This window comes from Coregonus clupeaformis, unplaced genomic scaffold (genome assembly GCF_020615455.1).
Source record: "Coregonus clupeaformis isolate EN_2021a unplaced genomic scaffold, ASM2061545v1 scaf0823, whole genome shotgun sequence".
Lineage (NCBI taxonomy): Eukaryota > Metazoa > Chordata > Actinopteri > Salmoniformes > Salmonidae > Coregonus > Coregonus clupeaformis.
Window position 1 is genome coordinate 118,471 of NW_025534278.1, and position 22,810 is coordinate 141,280.

General features: G+C 44.4%; 3 protein-coding genes across 3 annotated transcripts in view; all 3 read right to left on the minus strand.

The window, feature by feature from the left end:
* The window catches only part of LOC121559215 (GTP-binding protein RAD), an 81,007-nt gene extending 63,845 nt beyond the window's left edge, over positions 1-17,162 (minus strand). The window contains exon 1 of the mRNA XM_041872501.2: positions 17,112-17,162. The gene's annotated coding sequence lies outside the window, so the exon portion shown is untranslated. The remainder of the gene's footprint in view (positions 1-17,111) is intronic.
* On the minus strand, positions 10,348-14,649 carry LOC121559219 (E3 ubiquitin-protein ligase RNF166). Its single transcript, XM_041872506.2, has 3 exons — positions 13,223-14,649; positions 12,706-12,813; positions 10,348-12,009 (listed from the first exon to the last, which is right to left on the minus strand). The coding sequence occupies exons 1-3, from the start codon at positions 13,385-13,387 to the stop codon at positions 11,944-11,946; spliced, it is 339 nt and encodes a 112-aa protein (XP_041728440.1). The 5' UTR covers positions 13,388-14,649; the 3' UTR covers positions 10,348-11,943.
* Positions 14,786-17,194, minus strand: LOC121559216 (GTP-binding protein RAD-like). The gene is made up of 6 exons (XM_045216847.1): positions 17,112-17,194; positions 16,604-16,774; positions 16,437-16,571; positions 15,836-15,909; positions 15,423-15,627; positions 14,786-15,258 (listed from the first exon to the last, which is right to left on the minus strand). The coding sequence occupies exons 2-6, from the start codon at positions 16,761-16,763 to the stop codon at positions 14,981-14,983; spliced, it is 852 nt and encodes a 283-aa protein (XP_045072782.1). The 5' UTR covers positions 16,764-16,774; positions 17,112-17,194; the 3' UTR covers positions 14,786-14,980.
* Positions 17,195-22,810: the final 5,616 nt, after the last annotated feature.

A 22,810-nucleotide genomic window follows, 5' to 3' on the forward strand; every position in this document is an offset into this window, starting at 1 on the left:
TTTGGTCAATAACAAAAGTTTCTCAATACTTTGTTATATACCCTTTGTTGGCAATGACACAGGTCAAACGTTTTCTGTAAGTCTTCACAAGGTTTTCACACACTGTTGCTGGTATTTTGGCCCATTCCTCCATGCAGATCTCCTCTAGAGCAGTGATGTTTTGGGGCTGTCGCTGGGCAACACAGACTTTCAACTCCCTCCAAATATTTTCTATGGGGTTGAGATCTGGAGACTGGCTAGGCCACTCCAGGACCTTGAAATGCTTCTTACGAAGCCACTCCTTCGTTGCCCGGGCGGTGTGTTTGGGATCATTGTCATGCTGAAAGACCCAGCCACGTTTCATCTTCAATGCCCTTGCTGATGGAAGGAGGTTTTCACTCAAAATCTCACGATACATGGCCCCATTCATTCTTTCCTTTACACGGATCAGTCGTCCTGGTCCCTTTGCAGAAAAACAGCCCCAAAGCATGATGTTTCCACCCCCATGCTTCACAGTAGGTATGGTGTTCTTTGGATGCAACTCAGCATTCTTTGTCCTCCAAACACAACGAGTTGAGTTTTTACCAAAAAGTTCTATTTTGGTTTCATCTGACCATATGACATTCTCCCAATCCTCTTCTGGATCATCCAAATGCACTCTAGCAAACTTCAGACGAGCCTGGACATGTACTGGCTTAAGCAGGGGGACACGTCTGGCACTGCAGGATTTGAGTCCCTGGCGGCGTAGTGTGTTACTGATGGTAGGCTTTGTTACTTTGGTCCCAGCTCTCTGCAGGTCATTCACTAGGTCCCCCGTGTGGTTCTGGGATTTTTGCTCACCGTTCTTATGATCATTTTGACCCCACGGGGTGAGATCTTGCGTGGAGCCCCAGATCGAGGGAGATTATCAGTGGTCTTGTATGTCTTCCATTTCCTAATAATTGCTCCCACAGTTGATTTCTTCAAACGAAGCTGCTTACCTCTTGCAGATTCAGTCTTCCCAGCCTGGTGCAGGTCTACAATTTTGATTTTGACAATGTGATTTTCTGGATTTTTTTTTCTCAATTTGTCTTTCATAGTTGACGTGTACCTATGATGAAAATTACAGGCCTCTCTCATCTTTTTAAGTGGGAGAACTTGCACAATTGGTGGCTGACTAAATACTTTTTCCCCCCACTGTATTATGAATTGCTCTGGATAAGAGTGTCTGCCAAAAGAGGGTTTCCCAAACTTGGTCCTGGGGCCCCCCCTGGGTGCACGTTTTGGTTTTTGCCCTAACACTGCACAGCTAATTCAAATAATCAAAGCTTGATGATTAGTTAGTTATTTGAATCAGCTGTGTAGTGCTAGGGCAAAACCCAAAACGTGCACCCAGGGGGGGCCCCAGGACAGAGTTTGGCAGAGTTGTGGGACTAAAGAGACACCTGGAAGTTTCTAAGTTAGGAGAGAAATGGTATCTTTGGCCACAAACCCCATAACTTAGCAAAAAGCCCACGCAGAGCAGAGCTCATCGAGACAGGCCAGTGTTTTCATGAGGCCAGGTCCCGTGGGGCAGGGCTCTGGCACCACCGTCACAGCTCCCTGGGGTGTTGCTGGAAATTTTAGTGGAGACTGACACGGCAGACACATGGCAGACGCATTCCTCAGCATATCCTGGCTGGAGCCGTCTCAGCCCATCCTTCACCTCTCTGACACACTAAATTTATACCAACAGAATTCTTCAGCAGCAGGACACCATGGACCCGGTCAACCATGGACAACTTCTACTACTACTTACATTGTGGAGATCAATATGAATGTAACCGTTTCAGAGGTTTGGTAGAAACGTTGACCAGCCTTACTGGACAGACGCAGAGGATGAGGACGGTAAACAAACACAAGGCTCCGGCTCCAGACGTGATCTTGACCTCTGACGCTGTTCTCCATGACGTGTGCGTCAGCTGACGCCGCAGCAGCTCCTAACTATAGCCACTGTGACTCCACAAAAGACCCTTCTCGCCCTATAAATACCCTGTAGCCAGGGCAAGAGAGGCATGGACCTGCTACCCATACAGCAGCAGACGGGTCAAAAATAGAGGCAGTGGGGCTATTTCTGACCCAGTGTGAATTGGGCCTGGCCAAACACTAGCGCCTGGGTTGGGCTGACAGGAGCATCCAGTCCTTCTCAGGTCCCTGGCACTGATGAGTGGAACCTAGAGAGTTTCCAATGCTCTGCGCTTTCTCCAATTCCACAGAGCTGTGTCTCGCTGTTTTCCTTTGGAACAATCCCTGGGCCTGATCCAGGGATTCGCCTGTCAGTAACCCTCCCTAACCCCCCCCATACTGTTTCTCAGCTGCTGCGGATTTCACCCCCATCTCCACTTGTCCTGCTACTCTGCTGGATACAGCCACCGTATCAGCTCCTGGGATGATTTGATAGCATAGAGGTTGACGAGTTCCCATCCATTGAGATAGAGAAGGAGCTTTGATATATTTGTCTAGAGCATTTATGTTGATAAGTTGGTGGTAGTGATGAGAATCTAGATTAGTGATTAGATAGTATTTATGTGCGTTAGATAAAACTAGTGACAGCTATCTCACGATAAATTAAATTAGTCTATTTCCTTCAACAGACACAAATTAAAATGCGTCTGTGTCATATTTGAATATCAAGCTCTTGATAAAAGCTCTTGCAAAAGTATTCAGGCCCCTTAGATTTCTTCACGTTTTATTGTGTTACAAAGTGGGATTCAAATGCATTTAATTGTCATTTTTTGTCAACAATCTACAGAAAATACTCTGTAATGTCAAAGTGGAATAAAAATTATATATGAAAAAAAGATAAATAAAACATTCATAGCTAAAATATAGTCGTTGTATAAGTATTTAGCCAATTTGTTTGGGCAAGCCTAAATTAGTTCAGGAGTAACATTTGGCTTAATAAATCACATAATTTATATGGACTCACTCTGTGAGAAATTATAGGGGTTGACATGATTTTTGAATGACTAACCTTTTCTCTGTCCCCCCTAAATACAACATCTGTAAGGTCCCTCAGTCAAGTACTGAATTTCAAGCACAGATTCAACTACAAAGACCAGCGAGCTTTTACAAGGTACTGTATTTATGTATTTTCATACTGGTTTCCAATAGGCCAATGTGGCATGGGGTCATACAGTATTAGTCTATTGGAAAATCGGAATCAATGAAGAGTATAAAAAGACCATCCGGTAATAGATCCATTTAGAATAGCACTGTAAATTAGAGATAGTGCCTACAGCCCTTAGACAAAAGAAGAATCCTATATCGGCACTAGGTTTAAGATTTGTGATTAGCGAGTGGGTCAAAGTTGACATTTTTCCAGTGTGTGTTGGCCTATGAGCGCATCATGGACACACCCCTACTACCTACACCCACATGTCGCCATGGCAACGTTGTCAAATCATGAGTGCATGCAAGCTCAGCTTGACTTCAGGGGATATCCAGCCGGGTCATGTCTATATGGATATTAATACAAATGTTTAGGTCTATAAATACTGGATAACCTGTTTATAATAAGCATGCCACTACTCCAATGCTAGTATCATAGTAATACAATCCCAGTTGCCACTTATAGCCCCTGTGAAGACAAAGTGGGGCTATTTGTAGTTTATCCAGCGGATGCTATCTGGCCTGGTGAGATATTTTTATGAATGACCTCAGCACAGCCTTGCAACGACTCAGATTTGTGGAATATTTTCCACAGTGAGTGTTGGGCATTTATTAATATATCTCGCTCCTGTAGCTCCCTGACACCCTGCGTATGAATGCTATGTGTTGCACTTGTTACCAAAACCCTGCCACTATGCTGCTGTGGACTGGGGATGGGAGGATTCAGGGGGGTAGTTATATCTGTCCACTTGTTGTGGAAGAAAAGCCGTGCAGGCCTGAACAGGTGCAGCTTGGTAACATTTAGAGGTCCGTCGAAATCAGCCAATGCCCCCGCCCTGTTTTCCATCTGATATCTGATATTGTTTTGTCCAAGGGCTCCTGCTTGCTCACAATATTCGCTTTCCCTGACCTGACCTTTAACCCCAAAGTTAAAGTTGTCCCATTATTCAAAGGAGTCCATCTTCAGAGTGCATAGCAATAGTAATTGTGAAACACCTATATAATTGTCAATATTTAATTAATGACCAGCCAACAGTAAAGGTCCTTAGGTTCCAAAATGATATGGCTTGCCATGCTAATTCTATTGTACTTACAAAACATTGTTTTTTATCAACAACAACAACAACAAATTGTGCCTGAAAATGATAAATGAACATGATCTGAAATATAATATCATTGGTAAAGATTATGAATATGTTTGTGCACTTTTGATGATAATCAAATGCAGCTTTGTTCAACGACATTGTTTCATATGAAAGCTCAACAGACAGAAGGGTATTTCTGCATGATCCCTCACTATCCCCTCCATTTGGTCTCTTTGCCTGTATGTGTGCGCCATTCAGTAACACACTTTCAGGCCTGGCCTGCACCTCATCAGTGGTTGACCCATTCCTGTTTCCCAGGCCCCTGTATGGGGGTGGATAGGGAGGGAAGGGGGTTCAAGGGCCAGGTGTTTTGGGGACAGGAGAGTGCTGGACTACAATGGTGGCCACTCTCAAGGGTGGAAGATCACGTCGACTGATGCACTCAAGATTAATAATCCCATATTTCATGACAAACGGCAAGATGATAAACTCTGTATTTTGATAACATATTATTTTGATATTAAATAATTAGATAGGTTGATTATGCAAAAACACAAAATCCTTCTTTCTTCATTATAAGAAAGGTCATTGTAGTGTCACTTGTAATTTCTTACTCTTGGGGTGAGTGAAATGTTTTTTCTTGACTGTTTTCACACTATGACACCAGTCATCATTAAAACCTGCATAGAGGTGAAACACAAACAGAGGATCTTAGAGATGACGACGGCTAATGAGGAGAATGTTTTCAACCAGTCTGAATAGTGTGTGTGTGGAGTTTGAACGGTCTTTATAACCAAGCCTCAGTTGTATTAACATAACACAACAAACACCACCAATCCATAGCTCAATCAAAAGCATCCTCCAGTGTGGCCCAGGTCACAGGGGCTGCCCTCTGCTCTGTTTAGACTGTGGTTAATTGGACCACTTCAACTTGAGTAACTACTGTGTAGGACCCTTATGTCCTCTTATAGACTATCCCAGACTATAGCAACACCTCCACACTTGCTCAGAACACGAATGCCTAAACTTAACAGCTGGACAATGCCATATCCATTCACCTGGCACCCAGCTTCTGTCCCATGTAGAAAGGTAGACAATGACATTATCATTATTAATAGGGCCAGGGGGATAATCCCAAACAACATAGAAATTATTGTTGGGTGAAGCGTTTCCAGTTCTGACACCAGTCCAGGCCCCACCACAGAGTAAAGGTCTGAGTGCGAGAGCAGTTTTGCTTCAGTGTCACGATCGTCGGATACAGAGGACCAAGGCGCAGCGTGGAAAGTGAACATTCTTATATTTATTAGAGTAATCACACTAACAAAATAACAAATCGATACGTGACGTCCTTAGTGCAAAACACAAACCTACACAGGAACACTCACACCCTGGCTCAACATACAAGCGTCCCCAGAGCCAGGGCGTGACAGTACCCCCCCCCAAAGGCGCGGACTCCGACCGCACCAACAGAACACCACAGGGGAGGGACCGGGTGGGCACTCCGCCTTGGCGGCGGATCCGGCTCCGGGCATGATCCCCACTCCCTCTCTAACCCCCCACAGTTCCCCTGGTCCGGTCTGGCCCTGCTGGCCGGAGCTGGACTGAACACCGGTGGAGCGGATTGCTCTAGCTCCGGCGTTGAGCAGCTGACCGGTGCCGGACCAGGCACCGGTGGAACAGGCACGGGCTGTGCCGGACTGACGACGCACACCACTGGCTTGGTGTGGGGAGCAGGAACAGGCCGAGCCGGGCTGGCGACGCGCACCATTGGCTTGGTGCGGGGAGCAGGAACAGGCCGGGCCGGGCTGGCGACGCGCACCATTGGCTTGGTGCGGGGAGCAGGAACGGGCCGGACCGGGCTGGCGACGCGCACCACTGGCTTGGTGCGGGGAGCAGGAGCGGGCCGGACCGGGCTGACGAAGCGCACCACTGACTTGGTGCGGAGAGCAGGAATGGACCGGGCCGGGCTGGCGACGCGCACCACTGACTTGGTGCAGGAAGCAGGAACAGGCCGGGCCGGGCTGGCGACACGCACCATAGGCTTGGTGCGGGGAGCAGGAACAGGCCGGACCGGGCTGACGAGGCGCACCACTGACTTGGTGCGGAGAGCAGGAATGGACCGGGCCGGGCTGGCGACGCGCACCACTGACTTGGTGCGGGGAGCAGGAACAGGCCGGGCCGGGCTGGCGACGCGCACCATAGGCTTGGTGCGGGGAGCAGGAACAGGCCGGACTGGGCTGGCGACGCGCACCACAGGCTCGGTGCGAGGGACAGGAACAGGCCGGACCGTACTGGGGACACACACCACTGGCCCTACGCGGGGATCAGGAACGGGCCGGACCGGACTGGTAACACACCCCAGTACCTCTTCCCCTTTGTGACCAGTGGCCCCCGTAACCTGGCGGCCTCCTCTGCCAACCCGCTGGACCGCTCTATCGCGGCCTCCTGCTGCCCCGTCGTCCACGGCGTGAGCCCCCCCTAAACATTTTCTGGGTGTCTCTCCTCCCCGTGGACCAGGCCTCCCTATCTCTCGCCAGACTCTCACCCCACTGCTCCAAAGTCCAACCTCTCTGCTCTTCACTTGGCTTGGCCCAGTCGAGACTCTTCCTCCACTGCTCCAAAGTCCAACCTCTCTGCTCTTCACTTGGCTTGACCCAGTCGAGGTTGCAACGGAGATCCGCTAGAGATTCCCCTGGCGATGGCTCCTGGACACGCTGCTTGGTCCAGTTTTGGTGGGATCTTCTGTCACGATCGTCAGATACAGAGGACCAAGGCGCAGCGTGGAAAGTGAACATTCTTATATTTATTAGAGTAATCACACGAACAAAATAACAAATCAATACGTGACGTTCTTAGTGCAAAACACAAACCTACACAGGAACACTCACACCCTGGCTCAACATACAAGCGTCCCCAGAGCCAGGGCGTGACATTCAGGTGCCGCTCCTGCCTCCAGACACCACACCGGTTTGGAGGCTCTGCATGCTTGTCGCCTGTCTTCCGTCACCCCGGTGCTGCAGTCACAGAAGGCCCCTGTCTCTTTCCATTTAGAGCATCTCCAAAGACAGGCATCTCCCTGGCAACCAGTGGTTGTTTACAGGCCTCTTGGGTCCACAGTGAGCTCTGGGTCCCCCCATTCTCCTGTTGAAAAAGGCCCCCACTAAAGGAGATTGTCAGGTCTCTATTCACTGCCAGTAATTATGTGTTGTACCCCATGTCTCACACCTCCCTGTGTACGCTACTTGTTACATACCAGCAGAAGACAGGGATTTCTCCTGACAATCCTCCTGATTAAAGTTAGTCTCTAATTTCAGTTCAAAGATCACAACGCAGTAAATATGTTACCCATTCAAGGTGAAGGTAGTAGTGGGGGTATCAAATAAAAACATCTAGTGACAACATGTCAGGAAGGAAAAAGAGAGAGTGGGATGGGTCAGTGTTTTTATTGGGAAAAAATCTGCTACAATATCTTATTAAACTTCAAACAGTGTTAAAACTTGAATATCCACATTGTTAGCATCATAATCAACCATTGTTATTACTGGTATTATTACTATTTTTCAAGAATGCATAAACCACATTTAACACACACACAGGCCCTGACAGTAGGGCCAAAGCCCAAGGGTGGGTCTCTAGGGCACAGTGGCCCTGAAATAAACTTCCTGGTTCAAGTGAGTGTAGCTCAGTCCCCCTGGGGAGGACAAAATCAGCCTGAGTCTAGCAGAGTTCTCACTGTAGACTGAGTGACATATGACATTACATGACACTCCCAGGACAGTCGAGTCCTGGGGGACACAGTCAGAGACTCAGGCTCTGTCTAAGGACAGCCAGCCTTCGCTGATTGCTGTGATACCAGTCTATATGGCAGTCTGTTTCCTGTCAGCCTTACCAAGTTCAGAACAGACAGTCTCAGTAAGACCCAACAAAGTTCATACAATATAGTTTCCTTTTTACTGTCCCTGTTTTTGGTGTTTTGGTGGATGTTTCAGTGTGTGACCTGCAACATTGAGTTTATTTAATGGAGATTGGGCTGGTTTTGACCACAAGCAGGACATATGGGATGATGATGCACAGTACAGTTGCATTATGCATGGATGCAACAATACACACAGAGTGAAAAGTATACATTTCAGGTATACTCCATACAAAATCTACATGTTAGGCTACAGCTGTGCACATGAATGCTGATCTAAACATACAATACCTTTTACCTTACAAACATTTATAAAATAGCATCATTATAAAGGTAGTAAAAATTATTAAATTAAAGTTGCGTGACAATGCCCCTCAGGACTTCTCATGGTGACGACAGTTTTTCTCTAATGGCCACCCCTGTCATACCGTGCCATCAACCAGTACAATACAATTAAACACAGAAAATATAACATGTCAATGTCTATCAAATAAGGATGCATTATCTCCAAGAACACTTTGACTAAGCCGAGAGTCCATTTTAGTTTGCCACACTTTTGTATATCTGGGATGGTTTTCTCAGTTGGTTTTGCAATCTATACCCATGTATAAAATATTAACGACACAACAGATAAATTGGCTGTACATTTTGTACCATCCCAGTGCTCCAAAACATCACCATGTTATGACTGAGATAATACTTAACCTTCCGTCTGCTCTTACACAAAAACAGCCACAACTTACATTATCATCCATCAATGAAATGTACACATTGGAATGAATTAACGTTACAAAAATAAAAACAACAAATGAACAAAATTCCTACCCTTCTTCAAAATATATTTTTGAATTAAAGTGCAATATTTCAATGCATTCCTTTGTGGAAAATATATAACTTACGAAAAAACGAATACATTCTCAATCTTAGTTACCGCAGGGACCTAAACCTAAATGTTGCTTTCTCTACCGTATATACAATTCTCCTCGGAAACAAGGAAAAACACATAAATGGACAGACCATTATACTTTTACTAGTCAGTCTAGTAACAACGAATCACAATCCATAATATCTTCCTCCATTGGTCACTATATAAGAACAATCTAACTATTTCCCTATAAGACATCCTTCATCAGGATGAACCAAAACATTATCTTAAATCTTCATATATCAATGCTAGCTCAACGGGTACACTACTACTCAAACATGGCTTGTAATTGGACATTATCATTTTATCCCTTTGAAGCAAAGTGCCTTTAAAGAAATTGATCTCATATTATTGAGTATGCAGCTGTTCTGCACAGTTCTGTTTAAATCCAAATTGAATAATTAGTGCGCTATCAGAAAGTGGATGTCTTTAACAAACCATTGGAACATAATGATTGCAACAGACCTGGAATGTGTATGGTATATTCAAACAGATTTTCACAGCTCTGACCAATGGGTTTTTGTGAGACCCCACTGAGATAGGAGCAGTGTGGATCGTGGAAGGTACAGTAGCTTGCGAAAGTATTCACGCCCCTTGACATTTTTCCTATTTTGTTGCCTTTTTTTTAAGCAATGGCTTTTTTCTGGCCACTCTTCCATAAAGCCCAGCTCTGTGGAGTGTACGGGTTAAAGTGGTCCTATGGACAGATACTCCAATCTCAGCTGTGGAGCTTTGCAGCTCCTTCAGGGTTATATTTGGTCTCTTTCTTGCCTCTCTGGTTAATGCCCTCCTTGCCTGGTCCGTGCGTTTTGGTGGGCGGCCCTCTCTTGGCAGGTTTGTTGTGGTGCCATATTCTTTCCATTTTTTTATAATGGATTTAATGGTGCTCTGTGGGATGTTCAAAGTTTCTGATATTTTTTTATAACCCAACCCTGATCTGTACTTCTCCACAACTTTGTCCCTGACCTGTTTGGAGAGCTCCTTGGTCTTCATAGTGCCGCTTGCTTGGTGGTGTTGCAGACTGTGGCCTTTCAGAACAGGTGTATATATACTGAAATCATGTGACAGATCATGTGACACAGATTGCACACAGGTGGACTTTATTTAGCTAATTATGTGACTTCTGAAGGTAATTGGTTGCACCATATCTTACTTAGGGGTTTCATAGGAAAGGGGGTGAATACATATGCACACACCACTTTTCCGTTTGTTATTTTTTTGCATTTTTTGAAACAAGTTATTTTTTGCATTTCACTTAACCAATTTGGACTATTTTGTGTATGTCCATTACATGAAATCCAAATAAAAATCAATTTAAATGACAGGTTATAATGCAACAAAATAGGAAAAATGCCAAGGGGATGATTACTTTTGCAAGGCACTGTAAATGGCCTAGGAACATTGTACTGATTCTGTACAGTGTTGCAATGTACACTTTTACATTTTACGATCAGACCAACATTGGTGTTCAATAAAATAATGAACATAAAACTGGACTTTTACAGGGCAACAACCAATTCAACCACAAGGATATACTTATCCAACAGTACTCACGTCATAATATTTCACTTCTTGCACTTTACAATGTCAATTTCCCTAACACTTCTCATAGTGGGCACTAAACCAAACAGGTCATACATTTAGGCAACACATGGGCATTTTTCACAATACTGTGCATGGGTATAAACATGATGACTTGGAGTAACACTGACTGAAGAACACTGGGCTTTGAATGACTTTTGACTTGTGCCCGGTCTATTTCGAGACTGGGGTGCCCTCTTGTGTTTGAGACAGTGTATTACACATAGGCCCTAAGATCCTGCTAACAACTGTTTGATGCCAGCAGTACAGTACCAATGGGTCCTTTGAAAAAGGTGGTAAAACAACAAACACATCCCCAATAAACACGTTTCTTATTATTAGTACAGCATTTGAAACTGAAACATTTTCCAAAAATAGATTTTATCTTGTCTGGTGCTTCATAAAAATATCAGCAGAGCAACAGCAGAGTGAAGACTAAATGCAGTACTATAATTCTGTTTCTTAACTATGAAATAAGAACAATCTATAGTTCAATTATGTAGAAAAATGTGACAAGTGCAAGTATTCACAAGAACTCTGAATACAAAAGGGGATAGTTTGATAGTTTGTTTTGATTTGCAAATGTTAGTGTGTGTTGTTGTCGTGATGGGGACGTGAGAATGTCCTCCCTCTCTGTTTAACTGGTCATGTCTAGGCTGTCACCCAGCTGGAAGCTTATCACACTGACAATGGGGTCAAGCCATTCAACTGTAGTCCCTATTATTCAAAAAGCCATCAAATTATGCACTTGAGAATAAACTTTAACAGAACTAATCTGTGGTACTTTTACCAGAACGTGTGTCATGTGATGGCTTTTTCCTGGAGTTTGAAAACGTTTCATTTGAACAGTGAAAAATAAAGAGTCAAAGAAAATACCTTAAATCCTTATTTTTGGGAACCTTCATACTTTCTGCCGAATAACAAAAATGTCCATGCTGTACTCATTGTTTTGCATTGCAGTGGTTTTGAATTGCAACATTTATTGGAGGCCAAGCTCCCCTCCTCCCCAGTATACAGGAAGTGAAGGGGCTGCTGCTGGCTGAGAGGATATGATGTAATGGTAATGAGCCTTGACGAGTTTAGCAGGTGAGCAGAGTGGATGAAGGGCCAGGTAGAGGATCGGGGACAGGGTTAGGACATAATCCCTCTGGAGCTCTCCCAGAGTGGGAGTCTAGGCCAGGGCCAAGGTCCTTCCAAACTCTCCCTGTGAGGTGGCTGTGGAGGGGGCGGGATATGGGGTGGATCCAGACAAAGAAAGAGAGCTAGCGGGGTGTCAGGATGGAAGTGCATCCCCAGACAGCAGAGTGGGGGACTCAGAGGACCAAGGGGACTCAGTTCTCTGCCATGGACAGAGCCAGGGCTGCTTGTAGTGCCGCCTCTTCATCGATACTGTAGTCCTGCAAACACAGAGTCAGACAGTCACTCACTTTAACATTTGATTTGACAGGACAGGGCCATGGCTGCCTGCAGTGATGACTCCTCGTCAATGCTGTAGTCCTGCAAACACAAAGTCACACAGTCAACCACTGAGCAAATAATGCCAGACACCAAATAAATAAAGCAGACTGCTTTGAGATATGCAGTGCATTCATGTTACAGTACTAGGATATTACATTGACAGTACTAGGATATTACATTGACAGTACTAGGATATTACATTGACAGTACTAGGATATTACATTGACAGTACTAGGATATTACATTGACAGTACTAGGATATTACAGTGACAGTACTAGGATATTACATTGACAGTACTAGGATATTACATTGACAGTACTAGGATATTACATTGACAGTACTAGGATATTACAGTGACAGTACTAGGATATTACATTGACAGTACTAGGATATTACATTGACAGTACTAGGATATTACATTGACAGTACTAGGATATTACATTGACAGTACTAGGATATTACATTGACAGTACTAGGATATTACATTGACAGTACTAGGATATTACATTGACAGTACTAGGATATTACAGTGACAGTACTAGGATATTACGGTCACATTATTGACAACAGAACTGCTCTAGTCCTATCTAAAGAACAGACGACACAGAGCCCAGACCCCAACCCTTATCCTCACCACAAACGTGTCGTAGGAGAACTTGTGCCGGTGGAGGAGGTGCTGGAGGAAGTTGGAGCTCTTGTAGCTGGGGTCCCCCCAGGGCATGGCTGAACATACAGGACACACCTGGAGGCACACCAACCAATCAACAACCCTGTAATTACCTCACCTGTACACCAAACCAGAATGCAGTAGAATCTCTGTTGGTTTAGGATGCACTCTCATTAGGAAATTCAGACTAGGACAGTGTCCATGTTCAGACTAGGACAGTGTCCATGTTCAGACTAGGACAGTGTCCATGTTCAGACTGGGACAGTGTCCATGTTCAGACTGGGACAGTGTCCATGTTCAGACTGGGACAGTGTCCATGTTCAGACTGGGACAGTGTCCATGTTCAGACTGGGACAGTGTCCATGTTCAGACTAGGACAGTGTCTCTCTTCAGACTAGGACAGTGTCCATGTTCAGACTAGGACAGTGTCCATCTTCAGACTAGGACAGTGTCCATAGTTCAGGGTATAACATAACAGACTGACCACTTTGTTGGGATCGTTGCGGTGGTTTTCCATACAGTGTTTGACCAGCTCCTGTTGGTCCAGATTGCGGGCTCCACAGAACGGGCATGAAAAGGTGGAGCGGTTTGGAATATTGCTGCAGGCAGGGAGAAAACACACGTTTAGTAGGAGCCATAAAGGAAACATGGGTATGCACACACATACTTTGCCAGACACACACTGATGGTGTGTTGTTGTGTGTGAGTATAGCTCCAAAGTCTGAGGCCCAGTTTTCAGACACTAGCAGGATGCCAATCATGTCCAGCAGCACACCTGGAAGGACAGCTGGTCTGTGTGGACATGAGGGTCAGAAAGCAATGTGCTGCAGTGACATTTACGCTAGCCGAGCCACACCCCTTAACAATGTGTTTATTAACTCACTGCTCCATCAGCACTACAGCAAGACAACAGGGCCTATTCACACACTACCCTCCACAGCTAACCAGGAGCAGCCCATTAGAGTCCCATCAGACTTAGGGTTGACAGGTCTCTCAGGTAGGACAGTCTACTAGCTAATGGGAAATGTCTATTTGACAGACATGTCTATTTGAATAGCCGATAAAGGTGCACACTGTATTGTAGACTTAATAGAACAGCAATGTCCTCATGAAAAACTCCACAAACTATACCATCCAAACTTAATTTCAGCCTTGGGCTACAAAACGGATAGTTTAGTCAGAATAATGACTTTCTGACAAGTAGACAACACCAGCACTAGATGAGACTCTGCCTTTGTGGTGCTGGCAACATCGCCCAATTAAATCATGTTTTGGAATGTGGTAAAAACAACAACCTTGAAAACCGAGAGAAGACACAAGATAAGCTGTTCTGTGTTCACCCGTGAGTTCCAGATGGTTACTATGGACGTCACAGAGCCTGAACACAGTACTCTTCCTCAGACTAGTAACTCAGTGCTTCTAGCACATGTTGGGAGTGGGACCTCCTCTGGCTGAGTTGTTCAGACCCTCCACACAGAAAGACCCTCCCGATAGACATACCCTCTAGACAGAAGGACAGACAGACATACCCTCCAGACAGAGAGTTAGACGTGACGTGATGTGACAGAAACACTGAAAGGGAGGGAATGAACCGATTACTCTTTGAAGAGCTAATTAATTGCCTTTAAATTAAATTCACATGACAAATATAACTTATTATTGCTTTCTTCATTCCCAACTTGACTGAAGGTTAGGACAATAGAATCATATATTTTTCCAAAACCTGGCCTAACCCCCATTACACATTATTCCTGTCCTCAGTATCATGGCCAAAGTACGAACCTGCGTACCCAGTTTCAAGTAAAAATGACTCCAGTTGACAGAATGCAGTGAAATCCCTCATAGTGCTTACAGTTCCATTGCTTTTCAGGACAGTGTACCATAATGTAATCTTTCATGAGGGCTATATACAACACGACCAACACTACATGGAGTAGAACCAAACACACTGTCCCCCATTATCAAGGCAATCTTACAACTCGTAGTTGAAAATAACAAGCCTTTGTGGATTGAATATACATACACAAGAACTATCAACAGCTATACATAAGGCAGACAAAAAAATTTAATAATGAAACTTCAAAAGCCAGATCATTATCATGGATATGTCTGTTGTATTTAATTAATATAATAAAATATATAATTTCTGTACAGCTCTATCAGTCCTTGGGGTTAGTGTTAAAAACACACAGCGTCTGGTCTTGAAGGCCAAAGAGGAAACAGCAGTCCAGATACTGTACTCTCAGAGGACCGAAAGGTCATGGCAGGACTTGGACTTCTGTCTGAAGGCCATCTTCTTGTTCTTCCGGGCCACCATACGGCCCAGGAAACGCTTGACCATCTTACCGATGCTCTCGCGTCGTTTGCATTTGCCCATACGGCGAGCGTTCTCCTCCTTGCTGTTTTTGCGCAGTCGGATCTGCCGGACGATGCCCTCGAACAGGTCCCTGACATTGTGGTGGAGATTGGCTGAGGTCTCGATGAACTTGCAGTCAAACACCACAGCGCAGGCGCTGCCCTCTGCAAAAAAAAGGAGGGGAGGCGCAGGTGAGAATCTATAGTGTTCCCTGGGGACAGTGACTTCACCCTCATCATTATGCCTTTGCATAACACCTTTATACTAGCTTTAACTATAGCAGTAATTCTAAAATAAGTAGCACTAGGCAATGATCACCGTCACTTACCATCCACAGAGACTTCTCTGGACCGCACCAGATCGCTCTTATTACCCACAAGGATGATGGGAATGTTCTCAGACTGGCGAGCTCTGCGTAGCTGGCTGCGTAGCTCTGACGCCTTCTCAAAGCTGGACTTGTCTGTCACTGAGTAGACGATAATGTAGGCGTCACCTATCCTCATGCACTGTTCCTTCAGCCACTGACTGTTATCCTGTAGGCCAAGAGAAATATAATTAGATTAGTTACATTGCTTATCTAATCAAAAGCTACAGGTGCTCAAATTAAAGTTATTATAGTGATATATGATATTATACATCAGCATTAGAGCACTACGCATTACATCAAATGATATGCTATGACTAAGACCAATTTTACTGAGGGTCAAACTGAAATTGCATAATTTGCATTATATGCCTCACCTGTTCCCAAATGTCGTACAACAAGATGGACACCTCCTCCGCGTCCACTTCGATCGATCTGTCATATGTGTTTCCTGAAACAAAAGCAAGCAGACAGATAAATACTCCTGGCCACAATGTTATAAACCCACTAACTGGGTCATGTGTGAGGTCTCACTCACTATTGCCCATTTCTATTTCCCATTTCATGATGCCTTTAGTACAGCTTATTAACACTCAATTAACCTATATCTGTGATGGGTACTACAGTGCATTACTGTCTCCTTCACTCAGTCATTGATTTTCATATCTCCCATCCACTATCTCTGTGGCTGTATATGTCAACAGCAGTACTTTGATATGTGTGGCGCCTTACTGACTGGATGGAAATAGCAATAATCAATGTTCTTCAGCCTGTGTGTCAAGATGATATGGATACCAATCCTATATTTACTTAGTTTGGAGCCTATGTGCATTAGCTTTAATGGGGTGCTGAGAATAGCCACTGTCAAACAGTTATTTTCTTTGTTTTAAAAACGTATTGCTTTGTGGTGTATTCTTAATGCCATATAAACTTCAACACCATCATCATCATCATCAGTAATGGTCATCAGACACTCACCTGTCTCGTCGCAGTCGTGACCATCCTCGACTCCACCGAAAATACGTGCCAGGCTTTCCGACACCCTGCTCGCCGAGGCGAACCAGTCGCTGCCGGAGGAGATAACGGAATCGGACGAGTCAGATACACAGCTGTCTCAGTGACCTTCACTGGACAGTAGGACGTGCAGCGCATGACGTTGGACAGATCTCCAGTTTGCGCTTTGCGCATCTCGCGGTCGTCCACCAGCATGCTTCTTCTGTGCAGGTTCTGCAGGTGCATGGGAAACGGCATGCTCCCGCTCCTTTTGTCCATGTTCCGCAATTTCTCACCTTTATTCAAACTCATTATTTTTTTGTCTGTGAAATAGATGTGCTCTTTAGTAAGATTCTGCTGTTAACATGAAAAGCAGCCAACTCTGACAAAGAATGCATTTCTCATCACTATGCCTAGTCTAGGTGGTTTAAAAAAAAATCCTTTATTAGGCCACAACTTATATGAACTTTTGTGTAATACTTATTTGAACAAATTAATTTAAAACAATAATGTGCTTGTATTCTCTAGTATTAACTAAGGTTTGATGGAGCATTGAGCAATGTTAAAATTGAAGTTGAACTAAAATGTTTTGAAACAGCCATAGCCTAATTAATGTATTATCGCGACTGCAAAATCATTCAATTCCATAAGCAAACTTACATTTGATGTGCGTCTGAGGTATTCCAAAATCCTGAACCAGGCAATCCACTTGTGATCTATCCTTTCGTTAGCGTGGTCACTCAATGAAGGGAAGTTTCGGTTTGATCCAGTGCAAGGTACGAAACCCCATATTTATCTAGTAGCCGAGCGAGTGACGTCACCATGAGGCAGGGTTTGCCTCTGATAGTCACGTCTCTTCTTATTATATTAGTAGTACGTTTATTTTTGTTCAAAAAAGACACCAACCTCGTATCCGAAGTGTTTACTAGATAGTTGACTAGTTGGCTAGCCTTCCGGTAAAAAAAACTTTTCATTGCGTAGCCCGGTTTGCCCTCCTGTGGACTCTTAAAAAATGGTTCTTCACCAACATATTCAGTGTTGTAACCAAATAATGACTCATCATTTGTTTTACAGATTAATCTTATGTTTTGAGAAAGTAGATAACAGTTTAATACAAAAATGTAATTGAGTATGAATCATTTACATCAAATAAAACTTTAATTTCAGTAATGTGCACTGACATAAACAATTTTATTTTTTTATTTTTTTATTTCACCTTTATTTAACCAGGTAAGCCAGTTGAGAACAAGTTCTCATTTACAACTGCGACCTGGCCAAGATAAAGCAAAGCAGTGCGATAAAAACAACAACACAGAGTTACATATGGGGTAAAAAATAAAAACATAAAGTCAAAAATACAACAGAAAATATATATACAGTGTGTGCAAATGTAGCAAGTTATGGAGGTAAGGCAATAAATAGGCTATAGTGCAAAATAATTACAATTAGTATTAACACTGGAATGCTAGATGTGCAAGAGATTATGTGCAAATAGAGATACTGGGGTGCAAAATAGCAAAATAAATAACAATATAGGGATGAGGTAGTTGGGTGGGCTAATTTCAGATGGGCTGTGTACAGGTGCAGTGATCGGTAAGGTGCTCTGACAACTGATGCTTAAAGTTAGTGAGGGAGATAAGAGTCTCCAGCTTCAGAGATTTTTGCAATTCGTTCCAGTCATTGGCAGCAGAGAATGAAAACAGTGTGGAGTTTGTGTTGCAGAGATGCACTTGGAAAGTAAAGGAAGAAATAAACAAGATGGGTTGAATAAATAAATATATTATAGACATGTATTTTTTTGTACAAATAAATAATTTCATATGAAGACAAACAAAACAAACAATTAAATCTCGACCTCCATCCCTATATTGTCACAAAAATCACAATAAAAATCCAGCTCCACCGCTACCTCTGGATCCCACTGCACACACCTGCAGTGTGATAAATGGGGGGACGTCCTCCCCAGCTGCGTTGAAGCAGGCCAGCACTGTGATGTGCTCCTTGGTCCCCAGAGCCTGCTGGTACACGTGTTTTGCGCCCCGGGGAGCCAGCACTTTGTGCCTGCTCTGGTCGCTATGAAACCGACTCATCGCAGTTATAGATTTGTCTGGGTTTCTCCCTCAACCCACTCTCCTCCAAGTGCTTTGCCAGAGTATTCCGCTACCCGTACCAGCGATGCAAGGACATGCACTATGTGGTGGAAGGGTTTAAGAAGTGTGGCCTCTTCCCTTTTTGACCCTTCAGCCATTGGAAGCCATGGATGAGACCATTGATGCCATCGCCTCTGCAGGACCCCCTGCTGGAACCACTTCTGACAGCTGCATCACCACTGCCAGTGCCTCCCAGTGTGCAACACCTGTAGGAGCCGCCGGAGTCCCCAGCTGCAGAAGGCCACGTGCGTACTCTCTCGGCCACACCATCGTCGGCCCCTCAACCCCACCATTACAAACACCAGCTCCTCCGAAGCCATCGTCCGGCGGTTTTGTCCACCACCACCACGATGCACACCACCCACCCTGTCTGTCACCACCAACACGGCCTCCTCTGGACCAACTGCCTCCTCAGTCTCCCCTGGTCACACCACCATAGCAGCCTCGTCTGGTGTCCCTGCCCCCTGCAATTTGAATACCGCCACCTCCACAGGTAAACACATGTAAAATTACGGAAAAAAATGTGTTTTATAAAACAGCAATGTAAAAAAAAATAATCTCTCTTTACATATCTACAGTACATAGCACCAGCCCTCAAGTCATCTCCACCTCCTCCAAAACCTCTGCAGCTTCCTCCAGAAGTATTGATGTAAAAAAGTTGAAAAGGGTTTTCATGAAACAGTACTTTTTATCAAACTGCAGCACAGAAAAGGAAGAGAAAAGCTCCACCGGTCACGTCGGTCACGCCACCCATGGCACCACTCTCAGGTACTTCATCTGTTTTTCTCTCTCTCTCAGTTGTATCAATTACTATTGTAGCTGAAGAACTTCTACATTTTGCAAAACCATATTAATCAATTTTTATTATTTAATTTTTTATAAAAGAAGACACCACCTGCTGTGCTCGCTGCGGGGAGCATGATCGGCCTGCAAGCTCCTCTCAGGAGTGTAGATCCGAGGTGCCATGGTTGTGCTGTGACTTCTGTCAGCACTGGTTCCACTGCAGGTGTGTGCAGTGGGATCAAGAGGTTTTATTTATTTATTTATTTATTTAACCTTTATTTAACCAGGTAAGCCAGTTGATAACAAGTTCTCATTTACAACTGCGACCTGGCCAAGATAAAGCAAAGCAGTGCAATAAAACAACAACACAGAGTTACATATGGGGTAAAACAAAACATAAAGTCAAAAATACAACAGAAAATATATATACAGTGTGTGCAAATGTAGCAAGTTATGGAGGTAAGGCGATAAATAGGCTATAGTGCAAAATAATTACAATTAGTATTAACACTGGAATGATAGATGTTCAAGAGAGGATGTGCAAATACAGATACTGGGGTGTAAATGAGCAAAATAAATAACAATATAGGGATGAGGTAGTTGGGTGGGCTAATTTCAGATGGGCTGTGTACAGGTGCAGTGATCGGTAAGGTGCTCTGACAACTGATGCTTAAAGTTAGTGAGGGAGATAAGAGTCTCCAGCTTCAGAGATTTTTGCAATTTGTTCCAGTCATTGGCAGCAGAGAACTGGAAGGAATGGCGGCCAAAGGAGGTGTTGGCTTTGGGGATGACCAGTGAGATATACCTGCTGGAGCGCATACTACGGATGGGTGTTGCTATGGTGACCAATGAGCTAAGATAAGGCAGGGAATTGCCTAGCAGTGATTTATAGATGGCCTGGAGCCAGTGGGTTTGGCCACGAATATGTAGTGAGGACCAGCCAACAAGAGCGTACAGGTCACAGTGGTGGGTAGTATATGGGGCTTTGGAGAAAAAACGGATGGCACTGTGATAGACTACATCCAATTTGCTGAGTAGAGTGTTGGAGGCTATTTTGTAAATGACATCGCCGAAGTCAAGGATCAGTAGGATAGTCAGTTTTATGAGGGCATGCTTGGCAGCAGGAGTGAAGGCTTTGTTGCGAAATAGGAAACCGATTCTAGATTTAACTTTGGATTGGAGATTCTTAATGTGAGTCTGGAAGGAGAGTTTACAGTCTAACCAGACACCTAGGTATTTGTAGTTGTCCACATACTCTAGGTCAGACCCGTCGAGAATAGTGATTCTAGTCGAGTGGGCGGGTGCCAGCAGCGTTCGATTGAAGAGCATGCATTTAGTTTTACTAGTGTTTAAGAGCAGTTGGAGGCTACTGAAGGAGTGTTGTATGGCACTGAAGCTCGTTTGGAGGTTTGTTAACACAGTGTCCAATGAAGGGCCAGATGTATACAAAATGGTGTCGTCTGCGTAGAGGTGGATCTGAGAGTCACCAGCAGCAAGAGCGACATCATTGATATACACAGAGAAAAGAGTCGGCCCAAGAATTGAACCCTGTGGCACCCCCATAGAGACTGCCATAGGTCCAGACAACAGGCCCTCCGATTTGACACATTGAACTCTATCTGAGAAGTAGTTGGTGAACCAGGCGAGGCAGTCATTTGAGAAACCAGGGCTATTTAGTAGGGGTGTAACGATTCGTTTTAACAACGATTCGATTTGTATCACGATTCGTGGTTGTCGATACGATTCAAGGACGATATTGGTTCATTTAGAACGATACGATCCGAAACGATTCAGTGACTTGAAATCGATTCAGTAACCTTTTAGCCAAAAATTCAACCAGTGTGACTGAAATAAATACCTGGATACTGGACAGTGCAGGTGAAGTTTCTAGATTCCTGTTTCTTGTAAGGACCGCAATGGTGGCTTGATAATTTCTGCCGTTCGGCTTCTCCTCTGTCGTCCGCCATGCTATGTTTTGTTGTCTTTGCGCTTTGCGCTGCTGCTGGCACGGGGCGATGACGTCACGGATAGGCAGACTGAATCGAGTAATGTTTAAAGCCTTTATCATTAAAAGTGCTAAGAAAAAAACATCCATATAAAGTCTGGACGTGCTTAAATCCAATGGGTTATATCCTAGTATCGATACAATCGATTTATTACATTTTAAAACGATGTTAGATTGATATATGTTGTTCAAAAAGGCCAATCATTGAGCACAGATCGATGTAGTTGGATCATAGGGAATATAAATCGATACATCGATGTAGTAGATGGATCGTTACACCCCTACTATTTAGTCTGCCAATAAGAATGCGGTGGTTAGACAGAGTCGAAAGCCTTGGCCAGGTCGATGAAGACGGCTGCACAGTACTGTCTATTATCGATTGCGGTTATAATATCGTTAGGACCTTGAGCGTGGCTGAAGTGCAACCATGACCAGCTCGAAACCGGATTGCAGCTGGAGAAGGCAATGGGATTCGAAATGGTCGGTGATCTGTTTGTTAACTTGGCTTTCAAAAACTTTCAAAGGCAGGGCAGGATGGATATAGGTCTGTAACAGTTTGATCTAGAGTGTCACCCCTTTGAAGAAGGGGGATGACCGCGGCAGCTTTCAACTCTGGGGATCTCAGACGTTACGAAAAGAGAGGTTGAACAGGCTAGTAGGAGGAATTGCGATAATTTTGGGGCTAGTTTTAGGAAAGAAAGGGTCCAGATTGTCTAGCCCAGATGATTTGTAGGGGTCCATATTTTGCAGCTCTTTCAGAACATCAGCTGTCTGAATTTGTGTGAAGGAGAAGCGGGGGGGACATGGGCAAGTTGCAGCGGAGGGTGCAGAGCTGGTGGCCGGGGTAGTGGTAGCCAGGTGGAAAGCATGGCCAGCCGTAGCAAAATGCTTGTTGAAATTCTCGATTATTGTAGATTTATCGGTGGTGATAGTGTTTCCTAGCCTCAGTGCAGTGTGCAGCTGGGAGGAAGTGCTCTTATTCTCCATGGACTTTACAGTGTCCCAAAACTTTTTGGAGTTAGTGCTACAGGATGCACATTTCTGTTTGAAAAAGTTAGCCTTTGCTTTCCTAACTGCTTGTGTATATTGGTTCCTAACTTCCCTGAAAAGTTGCATATCGTGGGGGCTATTTGATCCTAATGCAGTACGCCACAGGATGTTTTTGTGCTGGTCAAGGGCAGTCAAGTCTGAGGAGAAATAGGGGCTATATCTGTTCTTAGTTCTGTATTTTTTGGATGGGGCATGTTTATTTAAGATTGAGAGGAAATTACTTTTAAAGAACAACCAGGCATCCTCTACTGACGGAATGAGATCTATATCCATCCAGGATACCTGGGCCAGGTCAATTAGGAAGGCCTGCTCGCTGAAGGCCAGCTCGTTCATTAAAACGGCGTCGGAGAAGATGGCTGCCGTTTTACAGC

Excerpts from the sequence above, each read along its gene's own strand:
- LOC121559219 (XM_041872506.2), bottom strand. The coding sequence starts at position 13,387 with ATGTTTCCTTTATGGCTCCTACTAAACGTGTGTTTTCTCCCTGCCTGC. Across the intron at positions 12,814-13,222 it reads GCAACGATCCCAACAAAGTG|GTGTGTCCTGTATGTTCAGC; the intron begins GTCAGTCTGTTA and ends GTGTGCCTCCAG. Across the intron at positions 12,010-12,705 it reads TCTCCTACGACACGTTTGTG|GACTACAGTATCGATGAAGA; the intron begins GTGAGGATAAGG and ends CTGTGTTTGCAG.
- LOC121559216 (XM_045216847.1), bottom strand. The coding sequence starts at position 16,763 with ATGAGTTTGAATAAAGGTGAGAAATTGCGGAACATGGACAAAAGGAGC. Across the intron at positions 15,628-15,835 it reads TGTACGACATTTGGGAACAG|GATAACAGTCAGTGGCTGAA; the intron begins GTGAGGCATATA and ends CTTGGCCTACAG. Across the intron at positions 15,259-15,422 it reads CAGAGAAGTCTCTGTGGATG|AGGGCAGCGCCTGCGCTGTG; the intron begins GTAAGTGACGGT and ends TTTTTTTTGCAG.